The 19,463-nt window shown below is 42.7% G+C and overlaps 1 protein-coding gene across 1 annotated transcript; it reads left to right on the forward strand.

Annotated features, from left to right (window-relative positions):
- The first annotated feature begins 85 nt into the window (after positions 1–85).
- LOC115623197 lies at positions 86–18,441 on the forward strand. The gene is made up of 8 exons (XM_030517421.1): positions 86–178; positions 1,076–1,327; positions 5,931–8,677; positions 9,318–9,775; positions 9,846–10,038; positions 10,167–16,801; positions 16,876–17,055; positions 17,872–18,441. Exons 3-7 carry the CDS (start codon positions 6,582–6,584, stop codon positions 17,040–17,042), a joined length of 9,549 nt encoding a protein of 3,182 aa, XP_030373281.1. The 5' UTR covers positions 86–178; positions 1,076–1,327; positions 5,931–6,581; the 3' UTR covers positions 17,043–17,055; positions 17,872–18,441.
- Positions 18,442–19,463: the final 1,022 nt, after the last annotated feature.

The raw sequence follows: 19,463 nt of genomic DNA on the forward strand, positions 1-19,463 counted from the left end.
GTCAAAGTCATCGTGTCCATCGATTTTTTAGATACCGATGTCTGGTTGTATTTTTACATCACTAGCTAACGCAAAAGGCAAGTGTGTGCACTGTAGCTCGCTCATTAATATTGAAAATAATTGTAAAAGCGGGATTTTAATACAGTTTTCTAGTGCGGCCCGCGCTTCAATATGAAACGTAATTGTGAAACGTGTTATTTAATTGTTTTAATGTAGTTTAAAATACTTCTTATTAGCGTGTAGAAAAATGAAAAACACATACAACGTGAAATGCAAGATATGTGTTGAGCGTAAGTGAGAGCGAGATGTCGCTAGTGCGCTACCAGCGGTCCATATATATATAAGTATAAATATATATAGTAGCTATGTGTGTGCGTGCTAAGCGATCTGCAAGCAGAAGAAGCAAGAATTGTACAAAAAGTAGTTTAATTTCTCGTCTTACACTTCTTGTTTTATTTAATGTGCATAGCTGAAACTAGTCCGAATTCATTTCAGAAGACTTGCATGTATGTGAGTATTAAGGCTCCGTGACAAGCACATCAAGCTCTTGTGTGTAGTTATAGACTAGGAGTTTAGTAAATTTTTCTGTTTATCAGTTTTGAGATGTGAAAAGCGCGTAGTAGTTGGTGGTAAATTAACTATTTTTGTGTATATGTGCGCCACATCCGTGTGTATGTATGTGTATAGATTTTACATACGTATATCAATAGATATAAGTGTATTTGTGTGTTGCATACATATAAATATACTAGCGGTGGCCCAACGTCGACGAACGTACAGCAAAGTACACTCCGGAATGGCGAGGCAATGTAGTAATAGGCTAAAGAAAGACATAGCAAAGTGCGACACAAAGAAGAAGAAGCATCGCGAACAAAATAAAATAGCCGATAATATGAAGTAAGAGGGGCAAAACTAGTTAAACTGCGCGCTCATATTAGGTCCATCTCGCTCTAACTAATGTATCTGCCGCATTGTATGTGTTTTAGTGCGCGTTCCGTGTTCGCCTTTTCTTTTTCCTACTATTATGCATTTTAATAATAAAATTGATTAATCAAAGATTAAACGTTTGATTTAGCAAGCAGTAAACGTTAAAACGCCGCCGCGTCAAATTAAAGAAACAAACTTTAAACCGGAAGAGTAGCGGTTGTTTTATTAATATACAAAATGTGCATAAAACAAGTGAAGTTGTGAGAACTGTGTTAACAATTTAAAGCCAAAATAAATATATTAGGAAGTACAGCGTCCAAGGCGCCAAACCCAGAACCAGTGTTCCATCATTTTCTTAATGTGCTGAAAAATGACACGAATTCAAAAAAATAAATAAATGGTGAGTAAAGTTAACATGGCGTTCACCAATTGCAACGCGCGCAATTTCGAAGCATTCACTGAATTCAGTATTTTATAGGGACTAACGGGCATAATGTTTGGCAATGTTAGCGTATATTTTCTTTTAAATTGAAGGCGCGGAAGTTATTAAATGTACATATTTGCTGCTATATAAGTCTATTTTTTTTATTTTGTTTTCCTATGTATTATTTTTTGCACAGTGTGTCGCCATATTTGATTTCGTATTTTTCCAAATGGACAATGTAGTGTACTCGCTTCCTCTCTGTAGCTTGCGCACTCGTTTGTTTTGCTCGCGATTCCCTTTTCTGCAACGTGAAGTTAGATGTGCGAGCTCTAATGTATGGGGTTGTCATTATGTCGATGTATTCACATTTGAATAGTTTATGCATAAAAAAGCGCAAAACGACATGTTCATGTTCTAATGCATATTTGTCTAGCTCTGAACACAATAGACTTATGTCAACATTTTAATGAACGGAAAGATATTGTGCATTCCGCGTGTCTTTCACGCTTGTGTTTTGACATGCGCAATACGTAGTATTTAAATTCCGTGAAAGTATAGTAAACGCTAATATATTCTTTATATTTGTGTGAATGGCATTAGAAAAAGCTTAGAGCACTAAAAGTTATAGAACTAATATCACACAGCAATATCATTTCCATTCGATTCCATTTTGCGCTGCTGTACATACCTAGTGTATGTTTTCGTCAAATCTTTTATTGCCAGTTATCGATGCTTGCACGCTCGTACGGCTTAAAGTTGGCTGCGGCTGATACTCTAGTCTACCCGCTTTTTTCTCCACAATGGCTGTCTTGCTTTTGCGCATTGCTTTTGCCTATCTCCGCTCTTTACACATATGTATGTGATTTTTGCAATTGCTATTTATGCCTGCGCTGTACTTACTGTGATTTTCGCCACTCTCTGACAAAAACGAAAGCAAAAGTTGATAGACGAGTTTTATGTGTGCGTTGCATTACTATTGGAATGAGGGTGGGGGCCCACCTAAAATTAATATACGCTCCACCTTGATGCTGCTAGCAAAAAAAAAACATTCGATAATTTCAAGGGTTGTCGTGTGTGCGGTTCACACCCCCACCAATTGGCGGTTGAACACCACATGTGTACATATGTACATACGTGTGAATATGGAATTGCATACATACATATATACATGCATGCATTGATTTGTGGCCTTTTTATGAAAGACGTGTGTACGAGAAGTTTCTACACATGCTTATGTATGTACATATGAATGTTTGTTTTTACATATTTATGTACATACATATGTATGTACATATGTATCTATAAACATCGTTTTCTTGTTTTTTTTTGTATAAATTGCATATTTACTACAATATATTTTATGCTCTTTTACAATATAGGTGCATACATACATACATATGTACATATTTAGTTTCTGAATAACGTGTGTGTGCATGTCAAGTAAAGGCGCGGTTTAGGCCCTACAAATACTGCGCAGTACTTGCCATTTCGCAACACTGGCTAAAGCTCGCACACATTCATCTAACGGTTCTTACCAACAACAGCAATCATAAACTACTTATGCTCACATATGTTTATACATATGTACATACATAGATATGTATATCAACAAAACATGCTTAATTTTTCTAGGTAAAAAACACTTAGGTCCCACACAATAACTCACGTAACTGAGATATATGTACATACTTTTAATATGTAGATATGTACATATGAATGTATGTATCTACATTTGTATGCACATAGTTGGCTGTTCAAACAGCAACAGCAAAAATAAGACGCAATTAGGTGACACTAGCTGCTTAAAATCACCAACAAACCATATGCAAATAACGATGCGCGAAGCTCTGTGTACGTACGTATGGATGTATATATATGTATGTAAGTATGCTGAAATTTCAATTTATCGCGTGCAATACATAATGCCATTGGCGCTTGATTAGGTTTTGCCATTGTAATTAGAAATTTATACTGGTGCGCTTTTGATGCAAAACACTACATGTGAAAAAGTACAGACAAAATCTAAAACAAAAACCATATAAAAGGATCTAGGTATAGTATATTCCCTACTGCATCAAGGTACATACATACACAACAAACATATGTACATATGTTCGTATGTACATATGTTCGTATGTACATATGTTCGTATGTACATATGTTCGTATGTACATATGTTCGTATGTACATATGTATATGTAGTATAAAAATAATAGCACGGTATCCAGGAATTAAGCTGGCTTCTTATTCAAACATATATCCTAATCTTGTATGTAAATGTATAAATTAGGCTTTTTTGTTTTTATTCCAACAAAAGTTTGGGATATCTGTGCATTTAACAATCCTCATAAAAACTGCGATCTGTTGGGAAGCAATGTCCTACTGGGAAATTTTGAATTTGCTTGCTTGCGTGCTCTTTTCCTCACACACACACACACACACACACTACCACATATTTCATTTGTTTATGGCGCGCTTTTTACTTGGGTTGGGGTAGGGTCAGTTTTTGGGTACCAAAATTTACTCACGTATGTACATACGTTCATACATACATATCTACATATGAACGAGCGAACGTGGAACAGCTTAAGCAAACAAAATTGTTTTAGTTTTTTGTTTTATAAACTTTATATTGATGATGATTTGAGCATACATACATACATCTCACATTTAACTTGTACAATTTACACCACGTTTCATGCCGCATTCATAATATGTGCATACATATGTATGTATATGAACAAATATGTACTATGTGTGTGTAATCACGATTAGCCTCCACAACTCGCCCCCTTTCGCTGTTGTTATCTCTTTTTCGGCCTCTGGCACAGCTCGGTTGGCGGTTATGTTTTTGCTTATTCTAATAAAACGCAACATTAAGCGGAAGTACATATATGTATATGGACATAATTACATGTATTTCCGTAAAATTACACAATTAACTTGTGTGATTAAGCTAAACTCAAGCGTACTTAAATATTCCGCCCGTTATGTAGAACGATAGTTTTTTTCGATACATTTGGAATGTATCGAACAAGTTGGTATATTTTGATCAATAAGAAAAATTATTATTCAAAACAAGAATATAAACTTAAATTTTCAATTTTTTTTTTGTTTTTTTAATGTACCAATGGATGTGTATATACCATCGCAAAGCTGATAAATGCCACCCTTACGTAATCAATTGTTAGGTACATACATAAATATTACATACCTATGAACGAAGATACAAATGCATTTCGCCATAACACTAAATTGTTTTCGTTTTGCTCTTTGCTATAAAAATGTTTCGTAAATATAGGCAAACAAACATGAAATAAAATAAATTCAATTGAGCTGCTCTATTTGAATTTAAAAATTATATAGAAAAGGCGCAAATTGTCACAAACGCTCAGTCGCACATTTAGGTACAAGTGCCTGGCTACAGACGAATTCTCCCTACACATAAAGATACAAGCACACTGTATATACATACGTACTCTAACATGCATAAAAGTGTAATGGAATGTAAAAAAGCGACAACTTCGTCGACGAACGCCGCCGGCGGATGCCAAGGCAAAATTAGTGCATTCACTTTTTGTGCTTTGACAACAACAAATATATGCGAACAAATGAAAAAGCAATTGTGCAATAAATAAATATACATACAATTACAGAAATTTGTATCGAGATATGTCAAACTATCTTTTTTTCTGCATTTAGGTTTGAAAACTACAGGTATTCGTTTAAACATTGGCCTTAATGTAATAGATGGGTTAAAGGCATGAGGCGGGCTGCAAAATGTAACACTAAGATATTGGCTCTAATATTGTCAATGTAAACGAGAGAACAGGTTTTATAGTGAAATGCACAAGTGCTAATATTATTGTTGCAAGGGTTAAGCATTGAGAAATTGTGAAATAGGTCGGCAGTTCAACACACAGATACAAAAGTAAATAATACTATGACTATGTCGTGTACTTGAAGTGCGCAAAGGTATACTAGACAGTTTAAACGTCAAATATTGTTATGCTAGTACATGGCAGACATATATTTTCAGACTATTCGGTATTTCTTTTAAAGTTGAATCAATATCGGGACATTTTGACATATAGATTTATAAGATTCAATTGGTGTAACAGAGCTTATTTCAGTTGAATGAATATGACAGAGCTCCCTCTGTAGGTAGGGTATGTAATAGTCGGTATTGAGTGACTTTAACGTTTTACTTGTTTTGCTTCCTCTTAAGTACATCTTTTGCGGCTTTATATTTTGTATGTACATATTCATTTGTGTGTGTATTTTGGCTAATGCAACTTTGTTACGCTCACGTTTATAGCAAGTGGATATGTGAGCAGCATTCCAGAGGCACAAACAGACACGCACACATGTAAACATATATATTTATAAATTGATGTACGATGATGAGTACGCGCTCTCAGATGTTGTCGTTCAATTCGTTTGATTACATAACGTAAATGTGTTAAATTGTTTTTCATCTGGCAATGCTGTACACCGATAAGCGCGCCCTGAGCTTTTGAATTGAAGTGCTATCTTCTATCTTGTTAATAGATTATTTTGGTTTCTCTTTTTCTTGCAGCAAATGCAACATACAACGAATGACCGTATATTAACTAAAAATTAACAATCGTTGTGAACGAGCAAAAGACGTATAGCAAGAAAATTACCCACATCGACACCAACAACAACAACGAGAGTAAAGGAAGTCCGTACGTTGACAAGGAAGCGCGTAGAGGCTGGAGCGACACAGACAACAACCGCAAAAAGCCAGCACACTCAAATTATCTCTTTTAGAAACACAGTTATGTTTGTAATGGCTGACAATGTAATGTGGCACAGTGTTGAAAACCGTATTTGTAATTTGAATGCGCGCCATATGAATTTATTAGCAACCAAGGCCAACAAAGCTGGCGAAGTAAACGACGAAAGCATTTCTGGTTATGCATTAGGCCCCCAAGGGTTTGGGGGCACGACGCCGCAACAGCAGCGGCAGCAACATGACAAAAGTGAAGTAGTGTTGTGAAATGGGAAAATCATATAATTCAGTAGCAGCAGCGACAACGACGTCAGAAACTACAACCAGATTAAGAAAACTTGGCACCAGTTAAAAGCCTTTACGTACTTGTAACTCTATATATACAATTTACAATTAGTTTGTGAACAATAAAATACAACGTGAATAATATAACAGCAATAATAAAATAGCGCGAAGTCGTCACCTTGCAGCGTCATGCCCATGTCTACGCATGAGACCGTGTTCGTTGAGCCGGTCGTTAGCAGCAGCGGCGGCTCCGGAAACAACAACAGCAGTCGCATCATTAATGCGCCACCGCCTCCTCACATTGTCATCGATGGCAGCACGTTGGGCACGCAGGCGCACATGCAGCGTTACATGCAGAGGCGCATGTCCATAAGCACACGTCAAATACTCAGTGCCAGTCACCAGCAGCAGATCAGCGGCACCGCAGCTGCAGCAGCAGCAGCCTCACAAAAGTACGCCGTGCGTACGACACAGCAACAGCAGGCGCCGGCGTCCAGCAGCCATGAGCAACAGCAGCTGCTCAACCCACAGATCTACAAGATTGTCACCACCGATGGCAATACGAGCAACGTTATTATCGATACGTCGTCTGCAACACCGCCGCAAAATTCCAAACTGTTGTTCAGTAATCTCACTGTGTTGTCCAAACAGGCGCCGTCCTCGCCCCAGCAGGCGGCGCAGCAGCAGCTCAACTATTTGAGTGCTAAGAACTTGCCCTATGTGACGGCCACAGCAACACCATCAAAGCAACAACAGCAGCAAAAGTTTGTCGGCACTAATAATGTTGCAACCTATAAAGCAACGACGGCCAAGCAATTTACAGCAGCCGGCTACGTGCAACAGTCAACGACGACTCCGACGACATCTACGACGCCGTTACTACAGAAAGTGACTTTAGGCTCACGGGTGGTCACGCGTCTTCAATCGTATGTTCCGCCTACGCAGCAGCAACAACAACCACAACAGCAGCAATCGTCTCAAATAATTGTGCAGCCAACGACGCAGAAATATGTGACCACAAGTCGAGCGCCTCCAACGAATACTGGGCTGCTCAAGAAGGCCAATCAGAAAATAACAGTCAAAAGTGTTGGGAACATGTTGCAGCAGCAACAGTTGCAGACGCAGCAGTTGCAGTCGCAACAGCTCAAGACGTTTATTTCACAGCAGCAGCAGCAGCAACATGGGTCAGCAACAACAACGACGACGCCGTATAAAGCAGCACACACAGTTGGCATAAAATCCAAATTTGTTAAGCAATACAACAGTAACAGCAGCAACAACAATAGTGGTGTCAGCTCCGGTGCTTTATCCATATCTGCGCTAACACCACAGCAGCAACAGCAAGCGGGCATCGTCTATGGCAAGCAGCAACACCAACAAACATCCACTTTGACAGCCACCAAGGTGACCAAATTGGGTAACAAATACGTGTTGCACCAACAACAGCAGCCTTTGCAACAACTGGCTGCCAATTTGCCACAGGGTACGCAGCTGCAACATAAGCTAACAGTAACGTCTCAGGCGCAACATGTTGCAAATAGCGGCGGAAACTACTTGCAGACTACTAGTGCTAATGGAGGTGTTGCTGGTAGTGGTGGAAGTACCATCAAGTTTGTAAACTCACATGGTACTGTCATCCAACAACATCAGCCCACGACCACACAAAAGCGCACACACTACAATAGCAGCGGTAGCTGCAGCAGCGATAGTGACAATCTGCAACAGCAACAGTCCTCGCTCATCACCGATGACGTTATGATTGTGAATGGCACACAAATGACAGATGAGCTTTCGGCACGCATATTGCAAAGCATGGCTCAGAAATCGTTTAGCCAACGATACCAGCAGCAGCAACAACATCACACAAATATGCCGCCACCCGCACCGCAAACGACACCCACACAAATTGTGTATAGCACCAGTGGTGCGACAACCACCAGCACTTCGCTGCCAACAAATGTCCTGCTTGCCCATTACCAAACTCAGCAGCAGGCGGGAGCAACCTTGTCGCCCAACACATCGCCTTCCTCATCGTCATTTCTGACGGTGGCTCAGTCTACAGCCGGCGTACAAGTTCCTGTAGTCAGCACACCGTCGGTGAGCATCTCATCGCATGGCTTCGCCAGTGGAAGTGCTGCTATTTCCTCGTATATTTCGGCCACAGCGGCCCGGAGGCAGTCGGTTAGTGCACCCACTAGTCGGGCGACATCAATGGAGCGCAAGTTACAGCATGAGCTGACAACTGTCTCACGTAAACAACCCGTTGTCGAGTATTTCAAACACAGGTGAGTTAACTGCTGAATTTCAGCGCTTCCCGATTTATAATAAAAGTATAAAAAAAATGTCAGTTGGTGTTTAAAAAAATAGTCTATTATTTTTCGCACATAAGATTCCTTGGATTCCATGAGAAATAAATAAATTTTGGACAGATACGCGAAGAAAGGGAAAGGATCTACTATGTGTATAAACAGGCCTTTCCGAATTCCACTTAATTTTGTCTAATTTAAATTTGCTAATTTTACAATTATTACAACTAATTTTAGCCATTTAGTGGAGTAAAATTAAGTGAATTTACAAAAATTGTTTCTTTACAAGTTGGTCGAATTCGGAAATGGAAAAAGGCTTGACTTATACAAAGCAAAATGTGTTTTAGGTTCTTTTTGTTTTGTTCTTGAATTTGTATACACAGGGCTACACCAACTAGAGCTATCCTCTGGTTCAGTTCTATCGATCAGAAGCAAAATTTATAGTTGCAATCGATTACCATCTCTCATTTGCATACGAGTGGGTGCATGAATGCTACATGTCCTTTTCTTTCTTTTTAACACCCCGTGTGAGTTCGAAGTCGAATTATAATGATAAAGCTACATTTTAAATAACGGAATTAATGGAACAGAAATATGTTTTTCTCGTTCAATTCTGCAGCAACAGCAATAATCTCTCGCATACCGGCAGCTTGAGCAATGTGAGCGGCATACGTAGCACGTCTCACTTGATGCCACTTAGCGTGTCGTTGGCGACGCCACAATTGGAACAACAGGCTTTGGTGCAAATAAAAGCAAATCTGTCCGCTCAACAGCAACAACACCAACAGCAACAACAGCAACAGCCAACGGCGCAACAATTGAGTGCAAATGATGAAGAGTTATATATTGAGGAAGTGCGACCAGTGCCCGTGAAAACGCAGGACATGCGGGTTCAGCAATTGCACGCCATTATGCAGGATCATACATATTGCTCCCAACAGATGCAGCAGCAGTCGGCAAACTCTGCTCAGCAGCAGCAACAACAACAATGGTCATTGGGAGGCATCGGAGTAGCAGTTGCAGGCGCCACAACGCCTACGACGCCAGGATACAACGCTGGCTACTATGGGCAACAAAGTAAGTATATCACAGATACATACTTTATAGAGGTAGTACAATTTCCATGTGTTTGTTTTGCCTTGTTCAGTACCACGCCACGCTCAGGATGATGATGCTCATTCGGCCATTAGCACTAGCTCGCGTTTGGCTAGCGGCGAAATAGATCCCGGCGAGGAAACGGAAACTGCGCCGGAAGCAGAGGCAGAGGATGATTCAGTGACCCGTTGCATATGTGATTTGACGCATGATGATGGGTATATGATTTGCTGCGACAAGTGCTCGTGAGTATATTTTTCTTTATAATAATAGTGGAGCTCTTCGTGAGGCCTTAATACAGTAGACTATTTATTCAAAACTCGAATTTAACTCCCTACTAATACCTTAATGAACATTTTGTTCGTATCCACAGTGCTTGGCAACATGTGGACTGTATGGGTATCGATCGCCAAAATATACCGGAAGAGTATTTATGTGAGTTATGTCAGCCAAGGGCTGTGGATAAGGCTAGAGCACGTGCACTGCAACGACAAAAGCGCAAGGAACAAATGCTTCTGGTGGCTACCCATGCGGCCAATGGAGTTGCCGCCGCAGCGGGCACTGCAGGCAGCGCCGTTGCCCCGGGTGGTGCAAGTGGCGGTAATGTAGTTATTAGCCAGGAACTGTTGCAACAGCAGCAGCGCTTGGCCGCTTTAAATGGCGGCTATGCCTCCGGCATGCCAGCTACGATGGGCAGCAAGAAGAACAGCAAGGTGCACAAGAAAACCAAAGAAACGGGCGCAGCAACGGCAGGTGGAGCTGCTGGTGGCAGCAAGAAGTCCAAGAAAAGCGGTGGTGACAAGACCACAACACCAGGCTCGAGCAGCACTTCTGCCACCAAGTCAGGCAAGAAGACTACTAAGCGTAAGAGCAAATCAAGCGGTGAGAATGGGGGAAGTCCTGCTCTAACGGCAGCTGAGAAGCATGCAGCAAACTTGCGTCAATGGATTGAGAACTACGAGTACGCGGTAACAAATCACTATTCGCCAGAGCTGCGAGCCCGCCTGCATGCCATACAAAAGCAGCCCAGTCTGCTGCAGAGCATCCAGAATACGGAGAATAAGGCATTGCGCAATTGCAGCAGCAACGGAGAACTGGAGCGCCGGGCTCAGCTCATTCCCTATGCGGGTGCCAAGGTGCTTATCTCGAGCGTGGATCTAGCCCCGCACTCGCCTATCCATGAGTTGCGTGGCAAGTATATGCTGACCACACAATTCCGCACTCAGAATCCCACGGTGAATATGAATACTCCGCCGCCTAGCAATTATCTGAACAGCTTCAAGGCCCACAAGATACCCGGACAGTTTATATTCTTTTATCAGCTGCCGGGCGTGGAGGCACCCATGCAAACGCTGCGGGCTGATGGCAGCACCCCGTCGGCACCAATGCAAACCCCCGCCTATTTGAAGGGACCGGAGGTGTGCGTCGATACGCGGACTTACGGCAATGATGCACGCTTCGTGCGTCGCTCGTGTCGCCCCAACGCCGAGCTCCAGCACTACTTCGAGAAGGGTACGTTGCACCTATATATTGTGGCCTTGACGCACATACGCGCCCAAACGGAGATTACAGTGCGACACGAGCCACATGATTTGGCAGCCGTTGAACATAAGAAAACGCTGGCCACAGTGGTTCAACCGACCAGCACGCGTTGTGCCTGTGATTTGGGCAGTGATTGCCTCTTCGCCTTGCCCCTCGCCATACAGCAACAGTTACAAGCACCACCCGCTCAGCCCCGCAGCAGCCATCGGAATAAGGCCGCCGCCAATCTGGCAGCAGCGAATAGTGCTGCAGCCATACAACTAACCATGGGGTTGCAGCAACCATCCTCAATGCAGGTGTCGGCTCGTAATCGTTCTACTTCCTCTAGTGGGGAGAGTAGCAATATGGGTCTCAACAGTCCGCAGCTGTCGCAATTGAACTTGGGGTTCAAGCCGGCCACCGTCAACGTAAATACCAATGCTGGTATCGTGGTTCCTGCTGCTAGCACATTGCCCAGCAACAATGGTAACAACAACATGTTGCCTGTGTTGTGCAATAACAATAGTTTGAGCAATACCTCTTCATCGTTGTCCAGTGTGCTGCACGACTCTGGCATCTGCACCTCATCCTCATCACCATCGGTGTCCATACCTTCTCCCACGCCCCAATTGCAATCGCCTACACTCCAAACGTCGCTCTTGCAACGCAGTCCAACCCAGCAGCAGCAGAATACTGAGCAGCAACAACAGATCTTGGCAGCATTGCCTACACCTATGTTGTTGTCACCACATCAGCAGACAGTAATGTTGCAACAGCAGCAACAGCAACAGCCTTTAGCGGTAATTGCTGCCGCAGCAGCTGCCCAGCGTCCTATGGCCATGTCGCCACAGCAACAACAGACCTACTACCTACAACAACAGCAGCTTGCGGATGAGGCGCGTATGGCAGTTAGCGCTTTGCAGACTCTACATGCCGCGCCACATATTGTGACGCCCATTAAGATGCCAACACAGCAACAAGTGCAGCAGCAACAACAACAAGAGCAGCAACAACAACAAGTACAGCAGAAACAACAACTACAGAATCAACAACAAGCACAGCAGCAACAACAAGCACAGCAGCAGCAACAAGTACAACCACAACAGGCACAGACGCAACAAGTACAGCAACAACAAACACAAATGCAGCAACAGCCGCCACAAGCTCAGCAGCAACCACAACCAACAAAGCCATCTGAGCAGTCACAGCAGTCTCAGGCAATTTATCAAGGAACAGCGAAACCTAATGCGCCGCCGGCGCCTTTGCCAATTCCGGCAACCACGGCTGTAACGCCCATTAAAACACCGCAGAAGGCGCCACAGAACAACAACAATAGCAACAGCAGTAATAATAACTCCATTAATAATGTTGCACACAATGCGAACTCGTCACGTAAAACGCCAGCTAAACAGTCGGCTAATGCGCGCAGAAATAGTGAGGATGGCAAGGATGATGAGGAAACTGTATCCACTCCAAATGCAAGCAAAACATCTGCTAAGGATAAGCCAAAACAGTCGCGAGAGGATCGCAAACTGGAAGCCATACTGCGTGCCATCGAGAAAATGGAGAAACAAGAGGCACGTGGCAAGAAGGAAAACAGCAGACAGACAAAGCGTCAGAATAGCAACTCGCCGGCATCGCCCAGTAAACGAGCTTCGAACTCGGTCAGTGAAGACACCGAACATCCCAATTTGAGTATCGTAGGCACACCAACCACATCTAATACAACGGCGACTGCAGCGGCCAATGCGCGTCGGAATAAGAAGAAACGCAAGGCTAGTCGCTCGTACAACAATACTGGTAGTGGAGGTATCACAGCCGCTCAACGCAAGCGACGCAAGAGCATGTTGCTCAGCTCATCTGCTGAAGTGGCAGCCGCTGAATCGGACGGTGAATCACACACCCTAACCACCTCAGAGTCAGAGGCTACATCCATGCAGTCACCACCGCAAACACAGCAATCACGTTTGCCATCGTCCATGACCTCTTCAAGTCTGAGTCACCAGCATACAGATCAGGCGGCTGGTCTATTGCTAGCGTTGGCTCAAAATTCCGAGCAATCAGATAAATATCAGATGGCTTTTAAGTCACCACAACCTCAGGTCACGCCTCCCACATCGGTCAGTTCGGCCTGTATGCTCATCGAGGCGGCTATGGGACCACTGGAGCAACATCCCTCACCGCAATCCGGCGAGTTCAAGTACCCTAGTGTAGGTGGTTCTGCAACAGGTGGTGCTGCTGGTGCCAAGACTAAGAAGATGCTCATGTCCAATTGGTTTCAGTCAGAGAACGCCTCCACGGATCAGTCGCACAGCTCCGGTCTAGACAGTCTTGTGCAGGCGGCAATGAGCGAAATTAATGTTGCTCAGCAGCAGCGTGCGGCACAAGCTGCAATGGCTCCCGAGCTTAGTTTTGCGGCACTTAAAGTGGAGCATTTCATACATCAGGCCGAGGCAACGTCCGCACCACGAGAGCAACTACAGTTGCCGCTTCAAAACAATTCATCAGTAAAGAAACGTTGGCTACGACAGGCCATCAGTGAGGAAACAACGGACGATGGTGGACAGGCACAAACGCCGCCATCGTCTCATTGTGGCACCCCATTAACACCAACCGCTTCACCACAGGGCACACAACTGCCGCAACAACAACAATTGCCCAATGGTTTTAGCACACCATTGAAAAAGCGTCGTCTTGTGGTAGTCAGCAACGGCAGCAACAACGAGGATGATGCGAATGCCCTTGTCGAGGATGCACACATCGATGTGATAGGCGGTGCAGATGAAGATGTCAAACCAAAGCTGGAGCAGGCGCACAAAGTGGATGCAGTAAGGCAATTGGAGCAGCACCCACACCTGATGGATCAGGACGATGACGTGGACATATTGCGCTCACCCAGTCCAGGCACCCATCAAATTGTGGCCGAGGATAATCTGGTGAAGATTGAACCCGAAGATACGAGCGCAGCGGCGGATGATGTCAAGATCGATGTGGAGCGCGAGGAGAGTCAGGCCTGTGATAAGTTTGAGGAAATGCTCAAAGTAAAACAGGAGGCAGACTTGGCAGAAGAAACGGCCAAAATGGACCCAAAAATAGAAGAGAAACCACAGGTCAGTAGCTTGGACAGCGAGCTTGTGGTCGAGCCCGCTAAATTGGAACCACAGCAGGCGCAGAAGCAGCCGACCGAGCCCAAGCCAGGTGAGTCCTTGTTGCGCAATGCGGCGCATAAGGCAGTGGCCTTGGTCACTCCCACAACCATACCGGTTCCGCAACAGCCGGTTGAGGAATCAGTGAAGCCAGCGCTTAAATCGCGTGTGACGCCAGTCAAAGCTGAATCGACAGACACTAATGATGAGCCGCTCAAGAAGAAGCCAAAGCTGGAGGTAACAACACATCCAACAGCCGCTACCCCACTTGTTGTAACTGCCTCCACAGCTACAACTACCACAGAAGCTATTCCAGTAGTTGCTGCAAACAACAGTAGCAGCAGCAGTAAAAACCTTACCGAACATGATCTGCAGGAACGCCTACACTCCTTCCATGCTGCCAACATATCGTATTTGCAGTCGCGCAATAAAAAGGCATCGTCTAAGAGCGGCGGCAGTAGCCAGAGTCATAGTGATGGTGGCGATCCACTGCCGAATAGTGGCAGTCCGACAAAAGTGAAGAAGGAGACCAAAGAAAAGGAACGTGAACGCGACAAACAGATGAAGAAATCGAAAAAGGATAAGAAAAAGTCTAAGGATAAGGATAAGAAGAAAGCGGCAGGCAGTGAAAACATTTCGACCTCCTCGTCCAAGAAGAAAAAGGAGAGCAAAAATGTTGTCTCTGGACCTGTACCAGGTGCCGCCACAGCAATAACAGCTGCCCCAGCACCAGCTATCGTGAACAAAACAGCCAATGGGAAGACAAAGAATAGTGAAAACAACGGCAACAGTAATAACACAAACATCATTGAGCACAACAATACGCTTCGACGTCGCACCATGTCCATGTGCGTGCCACTAACATCAGCAGTTGCTCCCGTTGCCACACCATCGGTTACACCGCCTACAACTCCAGCAATCAAAAAGCGGCAGACGAATTTCGAACAGGAGCTGACCAAACCGAACAGTCAAATACTTATCAACAGTCTATTGAACAACAGCGCCAAATCCTTGCAGCTGCAACAGACGCTACTGCCACCCACACAAGCACAGCAACAACATCGCAAGGAGAATCATCGCTTGGAGGATCACAGCACAACCAGTTTGGCGGCCGCCATTGCCAGTGGCAAGCTTACGGCCATAACGCGACGTCGCGAATCAATGTGTGGCAGTCGGCAGCAGGCAGTTATTGCGGCGGCTATTAAAAAGGAAAAGAAGGAGAAGAAGAAGAGCAAGAAGAAGGAGCGTGAGAAGCAGAAGGAAAGCAAGCAGCAGGAGGGCAGCAGCAAGCACATCAAGCCTACAGTAGCACCAGTGGCGCCAGTAGTGGCTCTAGTTAATAACACCAATAACATTACCGCCGCTTACAATCAAAAGCCTGTGGCTGTCAACCCAATAATAGCGCCCACAACACCAGGTACCATTATGCCCCCCACTCACTACAACAATGTGGCAGCTAAAATGCAGCCACCCAACAGCTATAACAATAGCTTTGGTCAACAGATGACGCCTCCACCACCCAAAGTATTGCCCGTGACGGCCGCACCTATACCCGTGCTGATCACTCAACCACAATCCCAGGTGGTAGCACCGAAGATGTCCCTACCCTACTACAATACCATTTATGGCAAGCTGCAGGAGCGTGGAGGAGTCCCGGTAGCAGCCGAGTCACAGATCGCGCCTCCATTGGGCGTAACCAAAATGTCAAGCATTCCCAGTCTGGCCGAGTATTTGGAGGCGACCAAATCGCGTGGGGGTCTAGCTACGATGGTTGCCAATGCAGCCACACCGACAACACCCACCTTGGGCACTCCCTACAAGCGTGATTTGCCGACCACACCCACCGCCCTGGACATGCCACCGCCTACGACCACACCCCTCAAAATATACACACGCACAGCCAGTCACGATCCGCGCTTGAATCCCATGCTGACTGTGCCTGAGCCTACGCCCATGCCAAAGCGTAAGCTGTCCATTAGTGAGTACCGAATGCGGCATCGTCCATCGGTCGATACAGCACCCTCGCCCAGCACACCGACGACACCCATGAAGCCGCCAGCTTCTTTGTCCTCGCCAGGTGATCGTTTTACCAAGCCTCAAATTCAGACCATTAACAAATGCTCGCTGCAGTCACCGGAACGCTTTCAGGCAGCCATGCGAGAGCGTCGCAATTCCATAAGCGTGCACAACAACAACCATCATCCGATGACAGCGTCGGGAGCTGGAGCACCAGCTACTTCCATTAAAACAGATCCCCTTAATGCGGCCGCCACTCTCAGCACCGTAAACAACATTCTAAGCACAGCTCACAAGCTGCACATGTTCGATGACAAACCAAAGGGTAAGTGGACTTATGACCCAGTTCTGCCATCCCAACTATTCTAATCGAAGAATCTGCATTCCAATATTTTACAGGTGGCCACTTCAATGCTGCGCCCACGCTGCTCGAGCAGCAGCAAGAAAAAATGAGTGAGCGTTCGCGTTGCCTCCAGCGCACAATTTCCTGTGATTCTCGCGTCATCGCCGGTACCGTTGTGGAGAAAACACCAAATGCGTCAGTGGCAAGACGAGATGGCGTTTAAACCTATGTAGCAGGTGTGTTCAGTAGACTTCTAGACTATCAAGACTATGTACTTTTTCATATGTATATTCGAATTCATTTAAATTTCGATTTCGAAATTGCCCTAATTCTGAAAACTTTTAAAATATTCCGAATATAAAATGAGTCCCTAGTGAAAGTTCTGATTCTAAATAACTAATAACACTTACCTATTTATATTCCTCATAATTAAATAGAGTTCTGAGTCGGGTTGAAGTGTGAATTTTAGAATTGTTAAACAATATTTATATTTTGTAACAATTAATTTTGCAATTGAAAATAGTTTGACATCTATTAACATGCCATAGAAAAGAAAGTCTCCAAATTCAAACAATTTTAATGCTCTTAGAATTGTACATTTGACATTTATGTCATGCGGCTTATGTTATTTCAATCAAATACTAATAACACTACTTCTGTTTCAAATTGACTTTTCATGGTCTACTTGAATAATTGAACGAATTTGAGTGCAAATTGTTTGTCTCCCTGACCATCGCTTTTGTAACTTTAAGGCTAGATATGCAGATAATTTGAAATGAAGCTCGCCAAATTTGCATGTAGGTTTTCAAAGGTAATATATCTATAATTGAAATAATATAATATTCGAAATATTCGACAAACTCATTTGCAATATACTTATATTCCTGTTAGCTTAGGGTTCAAAATACTCTTCCTTATAAATAAACTATTCTGCTAGTATGTATTATATTATTTTAAATCAGATGCAAACTGTAATTGTATTTAGTTTTAAAATGTATTTTCATTTTAGTGATAAAAATAAGCCTAATATTTAGTTTTTTCTATCTTTGCAGCGTGAATTGATCAAAACAATCAAATAACTCTGAGCAGAAGTCAGAAATCCAATGTACCCAGTTATAACGAATACACTCAAAATCAGAAAAATAACAGCAATAACTTCCAAATGCAATCAACCACTAACAACATCAACAACAACTAGAAATTGTGAAGCTCTGCTATTGGAACAAACTAGCTAATATTCTCGCTTTCCTTATTTATCAGCAGCAACAGCAACAAAACTCCTTATTATTGTTTGTGTTTTAAACGCTTAAACTAATATGCCTATAAACGCCAATGTAGATACATATTGTATGTAATCGCAGTTTGATTGCAAAACACTTTAATAACAATCAGTAATGTACATTTTAAATAACAAAAAAAAAAGCAGAAAAACAAAAGAAAAATACCAGAATTTTGCTTAGCAAGAAAACGTTCTACTACTTAGTTAATTATTAGTCGCGTTTTACATAACAACAACAACATAAATCTATTATATATAAGTACACAATGCTATATATATTTAGAGACCCTACATATATGTATGTATGCCTAAATCTATTTGATCGATGCAAAATTGAATTTAAATAGGGAAACATTTTTGCATATTTGCTTTAACATTAAATGCTTTTCTTTAAACAACAAATTTAATCAATATGTACATTTAATTTTAAAGTTGAGAACATTTAAGATTTCGTTAACAATATTCACTCAAATGCAAATACGTTGGATAGAGTAGTGATTTTGTGTTAAATTTATTTTGAATTAACATGTAACAATAAAAACTCAATCAATATAAAAGCATTAACTATTTATTGCTATTGACTAACCAACTTAGAAACCCCTTCCGTAACAAAGCCACGCTAAAAACGCAAGCAATTCAAATAGAACAGAAAGGAAATGTTTACTTAAGAAGTGCCCAAAGATGAGCTTGGGGATATGGAAAATGTAAATAAAAATGGCAACTAACCACGCAAAAGATTGTACTGAGCGTTTGTGTATATAACTAAGTATTTCGATGTATATAATGTAAAACCTATAGAATTAAGTATTGTTTTTTTACACGTAATATTTAATGAAAAAAGAGTACAAAGAGCGAGTTAATTGAATTGGAGGTAAATAGTTTAAGCAAAATTAATAACAAAACACCAACCTTTCGATAAGCAGAGTTCATGATGACGCCATAAGTTCCGTTTGTGTTAAATTGAATTTGCTTTTCGATTTGCGATTGAAACGTGTACTCTCGAATTTATAATAATTTATGTTGCCGCTTTGCACTTCCCGTGTATAATTACACGTGTCTGCGCAACGAGGCAACAATTTGACTTTGAAATTTCTTGAAATTGTTGTGCAACGTTTTGCAGACTCAGTAAAAGCCGCAAGCAATTTCTCTAGGTTTCGCTTTAAAAAATATGTATTGTGAAAAATATACTTTAAAGTATGATGCTTTGTGAAATTTTATTATTTGACAGAGTTAATAATCCATTAATAATTAGCAATAACTTGTACTTTATAGTATACTTTTTCTATGAATTTACAACATAAAAATTGCAATAATTATTTCCATGCCTAATTTACATAATTAGGAATTACTTTGTCTTGTTTCTAA

Source organism: Scaptodrosophila lebanonensis, unplaced genomic scaffold, assembly GCF_003285725.1.
Source record: "Scaptodrosophila lebanonensis strain 11010-0011.00,11010-0021.00 unplaced genomic scaffold, SlebRS2 tig00000043-arrow-pilon, whole genome shotgun sequence".
Taxonomy (NCBI): Eukaryota; Metazoa; Arthropoda; class Insecta; order Diptera; family Drosophilidae; genus Scaptodrosophila; species Scaptodrosophila lebanonensis.